General features: G+C 39.3%; 1 protein-coding gene across 2 annotated transcripts in view; it reads right to left on the reverse strand.

Annotated features, from left to right (window-relative positions):
* Positions 1–335: 335 nt before the first annotated feature.
* Positions 336–14,073, reverse strand: part of MARCHF4 (membrane associated ring-CH-type finger 4) — a 150,892-nt gene continuing 137,154 nt past the window's right edge. For both annotated transcript variants that reach the window (XM_026665319.2, XM_087950340.1), the window contains exon 4: positions 336–1,495. In XM_026665319.2, the coding sequence (XP_026521104.1) occupies positions 1,134–1,495 (362 nt within the window). In that variant the 3' untranslated portion in view covers positions 336–1,133. The remainder of the gene's footprint in view (positions 1,496–14,073) is intronic.

Consider the following 14,073-nt stretch of genomic DNA (forward strand, 5'->3'; position numbering starts at 1 on the left):
CATACATAACCTTACGTTGAAGACAAACAAGCTGAATGCAATGAATAAATCCATCTTAAATTAATTTGCCAGTGCAATCCTGAGCATGTTTACTTAGAAACCCCTATAGGCCAGAAAACAGGGGGGTACTGTGGGTGCTTAAGCCCACAGGGTAGATTAATCAGAACTCCAGTTTCTCTTAAGTACAATATTTTTGATGAATGATTAAATGGAGAAGATTACAAAATAACTTAAATGGCTGCAGACTGAAAGCCAGGTAGATTTCCCTTTTAAAAACAAAAACAAAGAAAAAACCAAGACAATCATAAAACCAAGACAAAAAAACCAAGACTACTCATACAGCGAAAAAATTAATTGGCTTTGCAGAAAATGGTTGAAAGGTCAAGTAGAAAATCTGATATGGGAAAAGCCCACTTTGACAAATTTCTAAATCAAATGTCCATGATGAATCATTCATCTGTATCTTGTGCTTTGTCAGTTGTTTACATGTTTGTGGTTCAAGTGGAGAATTCCCACCCCTTCTCCTCACACCCCTTCAAAGGGCGCTGCTAGCTGATTCTATTTGAAGAGGAAAATAGAACCAGCAGGGCTATGTGCTATGTGATAAAAGCCTGGGCAACATTATTCACTTTTATAAAACAAGAGCAATCAATGAATTGCAATTTCAGTTTGAACATCCTGGGGCACACAAGTTGGCATATGCCACAAATAATTTCTGTATTTGAATACTTAAACCTCTGGTTAATACATTTAAAAAAAACATACCCAGACATACCCTCTTTCTGTCTTCCTATATGCATGTGTTTGGGTGTACAATTCTTTAAAAACTTACTTATTCCACTGTATACATGACAAATTAAATCTTTCCACTTCCCCATGTCCCCTTTTTTGAGGACTTGGTCTTAGTTCACTGTTTGCAGTATATATTGCACTTCGTTTCACAGCCGAACTTTTAACCTCTTTTTGTGGTGAGCGGCCGGTCTGCCTTGCCTCCTCTTGGCTGGGGAAAGGCCTCTTGTGCTCCTTGTGCCACTTCAGAAGATGGCATGGGGAGAGGGCAGAGAGCCCACATGCCCCTTGCTTTTGAGTTCCTTTCCCGCTCGGTTGCATTAAGGCCTCCTAAATACTTTAGCTTAGACTGTTGTGACTCTCATGACAAGCTCTCTGTTTGTGCTAGAATGGCTTCTCTGTTCGTTAGGCCTCAGGTGGCTGAGTATATGCAAGATGGTATAAGCACAGTGATGATCAGACAAAGTACCCGTGGCATGGCCAGCTCCTCGGGCAACACTGTCTTCCGCAGCGGAGTTGCTGGCTGTGCCATTAGTGGAGGATGAATGGTTGATCTGAGAGGAGTTTCGTTGATTGCTCCTAGACCCTGATTTTTGATCCTCCAAATCCTTAGTTTTGTCATAGTTCAGAACTTTCCACTGTTGATTGACTGCTTGCCACCTTTTAAAAATCCGGTAAACCGAGGGTCCTTCGTGTATTATCAGACCTGCAGGATAAAGAGTATATGGGTTAGTAAAGAAAGACAAAGGAAGAAGGCTCAGAATCTACTGCCTTTCTCACTGGCTGTTTTCCCCCCAGCATGCACAGCCTGGGGCAGACTTCCCCAACTTGAGCACCGTCCAGAAGCTTTTAATTCCACAAATTCTTAGCAATGGCTTTTCTGGACAGAATAGAAGTCCAAAGTTTGGGCAGGTGTTGAGATAGGGGAAGCTGTGCTTAGGAGCTTCTCAGACCATAAATTTCCCAATGTCATTATTTGGTTAATGTCTGTTGCATAAGTGCTTCCCAAAGGAAGATTCCTAATGCTCACAATCAAAAGGCATTCAGCAGGAAAAGATGCATGGTTCTCTGGGGGAAAAGGAACAAGAAGGAATGGGTGTGGCAAAACACAGTAGGGTTACATATAATAGACAATATCATCTTTCTTCTATATAATTTCATGAATGAGGTAGAGTGGCTTCCAGCACTTCCTTGCCTGGAAGCAACCAAAGTCTTAATTCTTTGTATTAAAATAGTGAAAGCATACTGCAGAACCTTGAAAGCATATTAATTGCCTAATTGCCCTACTAGATCCGATAAAGTTCCCTTTAGATTATCATTTTCTTCTTCTTCATCCAACAAAATATCTCCTGGCATTCTAAGTAAAGCATGTGTTCTCCAACATTCAGTATTCAAAAGAACAATGTTTCTACATAAAGGAAACCCAGTTTATATTAAATTCAGCCATCACTTTTTGCAGCTATAATAGTAATTCCAAAAGAATGTGGGCCAAGAAAAGGACACACTTGCTCCAATTTTTAAGAATATTGCTTTTATCCTTCACTAAGTTACAGATTACAGCTCTTGCTGGCTTTCTTCAGAGAAATATATGGGTTACAAACAGGGGTGGGATCTGACCGGTCTAATTACCGGTTTGGTGATTTACGGTTTGGTGTGCACGCATGTGAATCATTGTCAGCTTGCTGCCTGGACAGCTGAGCAGCGCTGCACATGGGTGCGTAGGGGTTGAAAAAGCACTTTTTTCCTGCTTTTTCAACCTCAGCTGTGCTGCGCAAAGCAGCTGAGGTTGAAAAGGCAGGAAATAAAGGTCAGGTAAGAGCCCGGGCAGGCGGGTGGGCCAAAACAGCAGCAGACATAGAACCGGTTCTATGTCTGCTGCTCTTCAGAGCTACCGGTTCTACAGAGCTGGACAGAATCCCACCCCTGGTTGCAAGCCTTAAGACTTAAATAGATTTTCATTCCATAGTCCCTATGTGAGTATACAATATACAAAATAAGTCTTTTCAGAAATATTGTTCTAGATCATATTACTATTTTACTACCCAGCTATTTTTTAAAAAGTTGGTCATGAAACACCTCTTTGCTGCATAGTTATATACAAGAGAAGTGATACAACCATGATGTCATAATCCAAGCTCCATGACATACATATTTGTAGAATGCAAGTCTAAAAAGCTGGTGTTTGTGATGACATGCATACATTTTATCGTGTTTTAGCTATCTTGATTTATAGAGAATGTGCTTTGGTAAAATGTACGTAAAGGCTTAACTAGCCTGAACTAGAACTGGGAGAATGGATTAAGAAAGAAGAGAGAAAAAACTATTGTTCAACAGAGTAAACATACTCAACAGGTCCTCTGGAATAAATGAGAGATTAAATGTAATACCTCATTTATGTACATATCTAAGGTACTAAGCTAATGAGAAAGAACTAATAGGAGAGGTCAGGAAGTGATCTCAATATGAAAATTATATTACACTGCAGAGGTGGTAATGACATTTTACATTATATTACATTATATTTATAAAGATGCAGCATAAACTGAGCATAAACTGAGAAGGGATTATGCCACTTATGATCAAATAAACTTGATTTTGCATATGGTCAATTTGAAAAGTTTAGATATTCATCACTGGACTGAGACTTCTGGTTTGCAGGGCTTCGGCGGCAGGCAGGAATCCGCGATCGTGCGCGGTTTCTGCCTGGGCTCACCGCTGGAGCGTCCTGAGCCATTTGGCTTCGGGGCTAAGCCACCCCATAGAGGTGGCGAAGAGCGGGGAGATCCCAGCAGGGTCGAGGGAAGCTGCATCTTTCCTCCCCAGCTGGCTAAACTCCCTTTCCCGAAGGCGGTAAGAGCGGCGGTCAGAAATGGCCACCTCAAAGAAGCACTCAACTGGAAAAGAAAGTGCAGGAGGAAGTTAAGAAGTGAAAGTTTTGGCTGATCGGGATAAGAAGCAACAACTAAGGTATCCTGGAATTTAAATTTTAAAAAAAGATACATCGCTCCCAAAGAAGATTCGGAAGCAGCGAATGAAAGTGAAAAGGGAAAGTTTTTTTTTCTTTCACTCTCCTTCCTTACGTTGACAGTGAACAGAGATGAATGAGAAATCGGAAAATCCCACTTTGGCATCAATAGGTAATTAAACTGGATAATTAAATGTCAAGGGGATAATAAGGATTTCTGAACACTAAAAAAAACTTTTTTTTCTTTGCTGTAAGTGGGAAGGGAGAGGAAAAGAATAAGACTAGGATTTGGAAGGAGGAGACTGCCTGAATTTAAAAGAATTTGATTAAATCCTAACAAGACTTCTAAAAGATACATTTTAACTGGAACTTTGTAACAGTAACCCCAGGAAGAGAAAGTGAAAAAAGAAGAAAGTGTTAAAAGAAACAGCTTGTGTGTGTTTGGATTGCTTGGTGACTTTGGGACTTTTGGAAATTATATTTGAATGACTAAAAACACTTGGGTGGTTGTTTGGAAAATTTTTTTACAATGGCATCACTTGTGGATGAACTGAAAATGGAATTCAAAAAATACAAAGAAGAGGAACAAGAAGGGAAGGGCTCTTTTGGCTCTGTTTTTCAATTCTTAGAAATGGCGATCTGTACCTACGAGAAACTACAAGAAAAGACTGCACAACAAGAAGATTGGGACAAAGAAGAAGCCATCTTTAACGAACAAGTAACTTTACTTGGGGAAGAAAAGGGAAAGGGGGGAAAGAAAATGGAGACTTTAAGACCTAAAAAAACAACCAAAAAATAAGGTGAAAAGTGGATATAATGTTAGAAAGCAACAGAAAAGGGGAACACAGAAGAGGGAAATGGAGGTGGAGAGACAAGGGGGTAAAAAGGGCAAAGAGAAGAAGGAAGGGAGGAAGGACGGGAAGAGAAGCTACAAAGGTGTGGAGCAAGATGTAAAGAAACAGGACTTATTTAGAGATAATAGGTAAAAATTTAACTGAAAAAGTGATTCTGCAAAGGTACATAAGATTGTATTGTTATATTTGTATTAGAAATAATGTTAGAAAATTGGAACAACATATGATTACAAAGTGGGATAAAATACTTTGTGTAATTCAGTGAAACTTTTGTTAACAAATGAAATGAAATAAATGAGACAATTGAATTAGGAAGGAATGGGAACATTTTAATGACACAATGTTTTAAAATACAAGTGAAGTGGGGGGGAAATAACTATGGAAAGTTTATAAGTGTTCCCATAGAAGTATGATACTTGTTTGAAAAGTAATGTATAAAATGTTTAAGATTTAAATGAATATTAATATTAACGATAGATTTGAATTGGTATGGATTGTTGTTTTAATTATATTATATATTTATATTTTTTTCTCTTTTCAAAATATAGTGTGTAACTTTAGAATGTACTAAGCAGAATCCGAATGGAAGTTATGTATTATACTAAGTGTTATAAATTTAGGGGAAAGATACAAAGGCGTAATACTCCAATCAGTGATTACAGGAGAAATTTTGTTTAATGAAAAAAGATAATAGACAGCTAGAAACAGGACAGACAAAGAATATAAGTATAATGATCTGAATTGAGATGAAATAAAATAAAATTAAGAAAGTTAAAAGAGGGGAGAAGCTATATAGAAAATGTAGAATGGAAATAAGATATGGAATGGTATATAAAATGAGCATGAATTGAATTTGTGTCTGTATGAAGAGATGTAACCCGGGATCAAGCTGCTTTCAAAAAAGATGTTTTATGTTTTTATGTTTTATGTTTTGTTTGTTTATGTTTGTTTTTAAAAACCAATAAAATTTGTTTTTTAAAAAAAGATATTCATCACTGGACTAATGTCCCCCTCCAAAAAGATTTTCCCCCTCAGAATATAATTCCTCAGGTCAGATTATGATTGCATGTTGTTTTGTTTTAACAAATTCCAATGTTGTTATATCTACATTCTTAACTTCCATCTCTTTCCTTTGGAATACAGGATGATTATATAACTAACAGACAGAATTACGCTTTCTGTGTGTGTAGAAACAATAGTAGATTTCTTCCCAAATTCAGGGTCTGTAAATAACCTAAAGCAATATGTCTAAAATCAAATTTTGTGTATTTACTCAAACAGCAGCCCTCATGATGTGCCGGATTACCTCAAGGTGTGGAAAGTTGCAGTCCAATCTTTCTGGTGCTGAATATTTCCACATCAAAAATCAGGAAACTCTACGGTCTATATTTATTTATTTATTTATTTATTTGTTTGTTTGTTTATTGTATTCATTTACAATATAATAGAAATAAGAATAAACATAAGTTTAAATACATGAAATAGGAACTAATAATTGGGGACAATAGGACAGGGACGGTAGGCACAATTGTGCACTTATGCATACCCCTTACAGACATCTTAGGAATGGGGTGAAGTCAATAGAGGTTAGTTTGAGGGTAAAGGAGTGGGGGTATGGGCATGTGACAACAGAATCAGGTAGTGAGTTCCAGACATTGACCACTCTGTTGCTGAAATTGTACTTCCTGCAATCAAGTTTGGAGTGGTTTGCATTAAGTTTATATCTGTTTTGTGCTCTTGTGTTGCTGTGGTTAAAGCTGAAATATTCATTAACTAGTAAGACATTGTAACATGATTTTATGTACTATGCTTAAGTCCAATCTTAGCTGACGTAGTTCAAGGTTGTCTAAGCCTAGAATCTCAAGTCTGGTGGTGTATGGTATTCTGTTGCGAACAGAGGAGTGTAGTACTCTTCTTGTAAAATACTTCTGGACTTGCTCAGTTGTATTAATGTCTGATATACAGTGAGGATTCCAGACAAAGGAAACAAAATAAACAAAGTTTGCTGATAGCAAAGGGACTAACTGAACTTGTGGCAAGCAGCACCCAAAGGAATAGCAGCAGCGGTCATTCTAAGAAGCAATAATAACCTTAATTCCTTCTGGTGTTCAACTACCAAAACTTTACAAGTAATGTCACTTTAACTCCTTTCACAATACACAACTTCAGGAGGCTGTGGCCATATATGCTATGTGCTACTCCTATACTTTCAATTTCATCTTTAGTTCCAGTTCACAGCTGGTTATGCACATCATTATGTGCAAACAACTCAAAACACTTTCAGAGAGGCACGGTGGTAGGGCTTGAACAAAACAGAGAACTTGTTAGCTGTTTTGGATTTCTAAAGGTTATAAAGCAGTGCCTGCTCTGAATGGTCACTCAGTTTATGTAAGCTTCATATCTACAGGAAAGCGATTCTGCAAAAGACAGATGTATTATTTCAGTAGTGTTTCCATTAAGAGAAACAACATAGCAGTTGCTAAATACATCAGTATTCCAGATAAGGAATATAAGCCATAATTCACAAAGACCTGTGATATCATCTATCCATTTCCTGTTCTGCTGAATAGATCCAACACAGTGGTGGGATTTGAATTTTTTTACCACCAATTTGATGGGCGTGGCTTGGTGGGTGTGCTTTGTGCATGTGCACACACTTTGCGTAGGCACAGAGGCATTTGTGCAAGTGCAGAGGCGTTCCAACTCACCTCCTGCAAGCCTGCACTCTCCCAGCCACTTCAGCAGATGCCATGAGGCACTCTGCTGTGCCGCGCATAGCAGCTGCACTTCAAAAGAAGAGGATAAAGGGGAGCGTGGGAGTCCAGATGGGCCCAACAACAGAGTGGTAGAGAGAACCGGTTTGGTCTCCGCCTCTCATCGGCGGTGTTCGACCGAGCCGGTAGAATACCACCACTGATCCTACAGGTATGCATTTTAGAAAAACCATTTGTTCCCAGAATTCAAAGATTAATTTCAGGAGTCAAATACTGATACTGAGGCAAGATTCTATCTTCAAAATTAATGAGAGCATTCCTAAAGAACAGTTCAGAGTTTGATAGGAAATTGTGAACTCACTTGTTTAAATTCAAATACACATTCTTAAGACTCTGCTTCAGCAGATTATGGGTTAGATATTGAAAGTTCAATTTATTTTATTCCTAAAGCTTATCACAAATATTTTATGTTTGTTTCTTTGTTTCACCTTCTAAACAAGCCTATATGAATTTCATGCAATTTATAATACAGCGTTGATGAATGGGTTATGGACTAAGCGCCTGTTTTCCCAGATAAATCAAGTTTCAAAATATTTACTAAAAGTGCAAAACATAACTTTCTTCTCCTTTGCCAGGATCCAAATTACTTATTGATTTCCTAGCACTCAGCTCAGGAAGCTGTAAAATTAAAAAGGAACAAGCAATGAAGTTGGTAGAAAGATGGAAATAATAATGCCAATCTATTTGAACTGTAAAAGATGAAGATTTAGCAAGGACATCTATCAGTTTAACAGTCATTAGCAAGAAGTTCCAGGATTACATCAAAATAAGCAGCTTTAGCAAAACAGGGCTCCGATTTCACCAAGTTAATTGTGGCTTTTAATACTGAAATTGTATCCAGGTCTTTTATCTTTTGCTTCAGTTATAAATATCCAACTCCATCTCTATCATCTCCATTATTTCTATCTATCAGTCAGATTTTGCAAATGGTCTTTGACTTACAACCATTAATTCAGCAACGGTTTGAAATTATGGTGGCACTGAATGGACTCATGGCCAGTTCCCCAAATTATAGCTGTCGCAGCATCCCTGCTTGTCATGTGAACAAAATTTGGGCCCTTGGCAGCCTACTTACACTTACTCACAATCACAGGATTGCTTCCACTCTTACCTCTGCCTACCTCCTCTTCGTCTGTGCCCTTTTGCCCCCCGCAATCTGCAGCCCCTGCCCCCCTAAGCTGACTTTCACCATTTTCTTGTCCCCCCTTTCTGACCAAGCATGAGGCAGCTGCTGGCCACATGAAGCTTTCTTTTACAAGGTTACACCTGGCGGTTTCCTCACAGGACCTGAGGGAGATGGCCTCACAGAGTTTCCTCATGGAGGGCCAGGGCGAGTGTGCTTCATCAGCAGTGGGAGCAAGAAGAAGACAACAGTCAATGTGGGCAGCAAAAGTCTTGGAGTGCAGGGTGGGGAGAGCAACTGTGGCTGGGAATAGAGTGAGGCACTTCCCAGATACTGTGGCTTTGGGCTGTTGGGAGCTTCTTGGGGCATGGCAGCTTTGCACTATGATGCAGGGCTGTGATGGGGCAGCTGAAGCTTTGAGGGGCAGCTGCAACCTTGTGCTGTGCTATGGCTCAAGAGCTTCTTTCAGCCCCAGACTCACCAGGCAGCCTCTGAGCTGCAGCATGGCTAGAAGCCCCAAAGCAGTGTGTTTCTAAGACCTTTTTACTGCCCCACAAGGCAAGGTGCAGGGTGGTCAAAAGGGCAGAGGTGGTGAGGAAATAGGCAACTGCAGGGAGTTGAAGAGGAGGCAGTCCCTTACTTCGGAAGAACTGAGGCTGAAGGCTGGGAGGGATAAAACTTGGATTGGGGCAGGTTCCTCACCAAACAACCATTGCTATTCACCCAGTGGCAGCAAGAGGGAATGTCCAGATTGCCATGGCTAAGCAATGTGGTCAGATGACATCACATTTTGCATCACATAGCAATGGAAATTCTGGTTTTCACTGTAGTCATAAGACAAAGACTATCTCCTTACATTTACCTCTATCATCGCTTTATCTCTACCTCTACTTTTATCATCCTCTACCTCTATCATTTCTTTATCTCTATCTCCAGTGGTGGAATTCATTTTTTTTAAACTACTGGTTCTGTGGGCGTGGCTTGGTGTGTGTTGCAGGGGAAGAATACTGTAAAATCTCCAGTCAGAGGTGGTATTTGCTGGTTCTCTACTCAAAAATTCCACTACCGGTTCCCCAGAACTGGTCAGAACCTGCTGAATACCACCTCTGTCTATTGCCACTACCCCATTTTCTCTTTACCTCTCATTTACCGTTCCCCTATCTCTACCTCTGTCCTCTGTCTCTCTATCACTACCATCTTTTATCTCTTCTCTGCTACCCATACTAAATTCAAGTTAACTCTCATATGACCTAGGAAGTGGCAACAGAAGGGAAATGATTCACCATTATTGGATATTATTTAACTTCCTACATTAAATTATAGCTCCAGGGTGCCCAGGTGGTCTCCCACTGAAGCCCAAAGCAAATGTGACCCTGTGAAAGTCATCCCAGCTGCCCAGCTATAGCCAAGAGGCACCAATGTCTGAGAGCAGCAATACAGAAAATGCTGGAAGTGGGTGATTATTTCAGTGACAACTGTGAGGATATCATTTCATACTGGACAGGGGAAGGCAATAGTGAAACACTCCTGTATTTTATTTTTAAAAAGCACATGGTTAGCAATATAAAGTGATTGATGACATAGTGACAGATTAAGAGTTGCTGAGGTTGGATGGCAATCAGCATGCTTCTGAGGAGCAGCTGAAGATCTTTGGGAGTACTAACACTATTTATGAGGCAGATAAATTAAAGCCTTCTGGATGCCTAGTCATCAATATTGCCATGCAGGAAAAGAATATTCAGAGAAAGAATTAGAGTGGAAATATGGAACAGAGAAGGTATGAGCACTGGAAAGCTCAAGACAGAAAAAAGATGAAAATAATTGATTATAACATTAACCTCTTAGGCATCAGTGAATTTGAATGGATTGGAATTGCACAGTTCCTATCAGAAGATCACAGGGTTTATTAGTCAGGATATGAAAAATAAAGAATTGGCATTACTTTCAACATCAGGAAAGATACGGCAAATACACTACTTGGGTACAATGCTGTTTAGTAAACTTTGTGGACAACCTTTTAAAATGAGAGTTATTCAAGTTAATGTTCCAGTCACTAATGCAGGAGAAGAGTTGGTTGATGAGTTTTATAAGAGGTTCAAACTGAAATGGATAGAACATGCAAGAAAGATATACTGCTTATGACTGAAAGCTGGAATGTCAAAGTAGGAATTATTTTTGGTCCCTTCAAGCCAGTTTTGTCTCCTGGGAACTGTCTGGACCAGTCCCAGCAGTTTTCTTGGCAAGATTTCAGAAGTGGTTTGCCCTTGTCTGCTTCCTAGATCTGAGAAAGAGTGATTGGCCTAAGGTTCCCCAGCTGGCTTTGTGCCTAAGGCAGGACTAGAACTCACAGTCTCCTGGTTTCTAGCCTGAACCTTAACCACTACACCTAGTAGCCCTATTAAAGTAGGAAATAGTAAAGAGGAAAATGTAGTTGGACTGTATCACCTGAAAAACAGAAATGAAGCAACAGAATGACTTATCAGTTTCTGCCATCCAGTGATCTCCTCAGTGGTAACATAGCTTTCCATTGACCCAAAAAAGCCTACATATACAGACACTGATGAAGTATCCAGAGATCAGAATAATTATATTATGGGTAAAAGGAGGTGGAAAAGCTCAACTACAACAAAAAAAGATGTCAACAACAAAGATGTCACAATCAGAGGCCCATGGTGGTACAGATCATGAGCTGCTCATGTGAAAGTTTCAAGAGGAAGAGGAGGAGGAGGAGAATAAAAAGGGAGAAGGAGGAGAAGGAGAAGAATCAGCTTCCAAGATAGAACTGGCTAAGGATAGATTTCATGGAGAAAAATCTATCTACATGGGAAAAAAGGAGTTGATGGCACCTAATCAATAAATAATCAACCAACCAATATGCCAGATTGGAACAAGATGAGCATGGTTTTAAAATTTGAGGAAGAATAATCAATAACTCATGCTGATGACAATATTCTGCTAGCTGAAAATGCAAATCAAGAAACTCGACAATGGAATTCATGCTTGCATCACAATTAAAATGTCAAATGCAAAGCGTCACCCAAAAGAACTCACCATGAGAGAAATTCTGAAAAGGTGAGAATGTTGAACTGGTATTTTATATACTGACAGGAAGGTCAACTATCCAAACATCAGTTGTGCCTAAAAGCTATGGAAACGAACAGGCAGATGGCTTTTGTGTTGGATGAAGGTTATTCAAATGCTGATACTTAGCTGGACTTCAGGAAAGCTGGACTTTTTTTAATGAACCTTTTTAACAGTAAAGCCGATTTGCTTGAAGTCAGATTGTCCTAACCTACCCTTAGCCAATTTAGGCCACCTTAGTTCTTGCGAACACTTCGTTTTACTCATTCAATTGACAGATATTACAGGCAATGCATTCAATACACATTAGAAAGAGCCCTTTATCATGTTGTTTACGTATCAGTTATGGAGTTCTCTGCCACGGAGTGTGTTGATCACCAATTGCCTAGGGGCTCCGATCTATAAAGGATGACTCTATCAATGCTCACTGATCATTATGACTAAGTGCAACCTCCAGGGGAATGCTATTGCCTTCGCATCTTTCTCTTGCTCATGAATTTCACAGAGAGACCTTTCACAGTCAAAAATTGGATGCTGGATTAGATGATTCAGTCCAACTCTTTTTATTTTCTTGGAACCATTTCTATATTTCTCAGACTGATTGTTTCTTAAAATGGAAGGCTTCTTCCTAATATTAACCTAGAGGAACATTTCTTAGAGAATTTATTCATTCTTGGCTGACAGTGAATTGAGAAAATAGATAAATACGTCACTGTGGAAATGCAGGAAGTTGTATTGGTAGTGATATTTTGATTAAGCGACAATTATGACCAAATTTGGGGAATTATGTGATGAAGTGGTATTTCACATAACTCTGAACTCATAACTGGCATTCAAGTTATTTTTCATTTAAGCAGTAGATTCATTCTTATTTTGGGTGAAGACCACATTTGGCTCAAAGACATTATAACTTGATTCCTATTATTCCTATGTTACAAAATGTATGGTCAATTTCTTCCACCCCTTGAATTCTTCTAAAACAATATCACAATATCAGTGAAATCTTTTTTAAAAAAATCCCACAATAACTGAATTTGGATTAAATTCAAGGGTAACCTTTGAACTTTGGATGTGGATTTCCTTCTACATAATTCAAAATAGGACACTTTATTTCAGCATGGATTGAATGGCATGGTTGGAGTTTATTTTAATAAAAAGGAATTCAGCCCTACCCTTTAAAGCTTATCTGTATTTTTTAAAATAGTGTCCATGGGCATTTTATTATCTTATTTCTCAGACCATTCTACACATATAACACATAAAAGTTAGAAGGGGTCTACACTAAAGTTTTATCACAGGCCTGGACTTTTTAAACAATGCAGACTCACCAGCAAGCACCGTTACAACAAACCTGCCATTAATCTTGATCCAGAACCTGAGTTGTAAATGTCGAAAAGGCAGCACTTCCATTAATTACCCTTCACATCAAGCCACAAATGATCAAATGCCACATATCAGTTTTAATTGGCTATCGATCTCTTCTTCTATTCCCTGTGGTCAGAAAGTGATGTCTTTGGGATTTATTGCATGAGTCTGGTTTCACTCAGCAGTGAACAGCCCTCAGATCATCCTTTGCCTGTGATTCCCATCTTGAGACAGATGATTCTTTATTCCAAAATTGAATAGTTCCATGAATGGCAGTGGCTCTCCAGATGGGACTCTTTCCCAGCCTAGTCTGGAGAAGTTAACAACTGAACCTGGATGGTTTTTTTTGCATGTACAATAACATTATTGCTCTGGTTGGCCCTTCCATTAAGTAGAGTGAGGCAACCAACTCAGGCAGTGCAACTCTATAATTCTTCCTCCTAAGCCTGGTTAATAATCTCTCTTTGAGGAAAGGGTAGGCTGCCCATAATTTGAACATTTTTCTGAAGTGCTTTGGATCTTTGAGCCAGCAAAGTACTTCTAAGGAAGCCCGCCTTTTGCCAAGCTTCCATGCAAGGACGTGGCTGCTTTAACAGTTGCATTAATTTTAAAGAGACAATTTCTTAAAGCAGAAGTCTGAAAAAAAAGGTTCCTTTAATAATGTGCAGAGAGATTCTGTGCTCAATTTACACAAATCCAAACGTTTTCTCCCCATAAAAAATGTACATTCCTAGGGCAGAGTTGTTCTGCATTCCCTGAAGCAGGGCTAGATCTAGTCTTAGGCCAAGGAGGCACCAGCATAAGACTGCCAAATTTTAAGAGGTGACAACATTGAAAAATCTTCCCAAAACCAGCAAGTGAGTCAGCACACCCATGTGAAGGTTAAATGTAATTTTGCAGAATTGTTGCCATATGAAAGCAATGGATGCTGGTTTAATTAAAATTACTTTAATTAATGTGCTGTTTTGGCCACCAGCTTAACTTTTCCATCCTCACCCTCTTGAGGCACCTCTGGTGCTGAAGTGTGTTTCAGTGGCCCGATTATTTACTACCAGCTCTGTGGGTGTGGCTAGGGGAGCGTAGCTATGTGGGTGTGGCCATGTGACTGGGGGAGCATGGCTT

Source organism: Notechis scutatus, chromosome 1, assembly GCF_049901735.1.
Source record: "Notechis scutatus isolate UNSWTSFEM ecotype Mainland chromosome 1, rNotScu1.2, whole genome shotgun sequence".
NCBI classification, from domain to species: Eukaryota; Metazoa; Chordata; class Lepidosauria; order Squamata; family Elapidae; genus Notechis; species Notechis scutatus.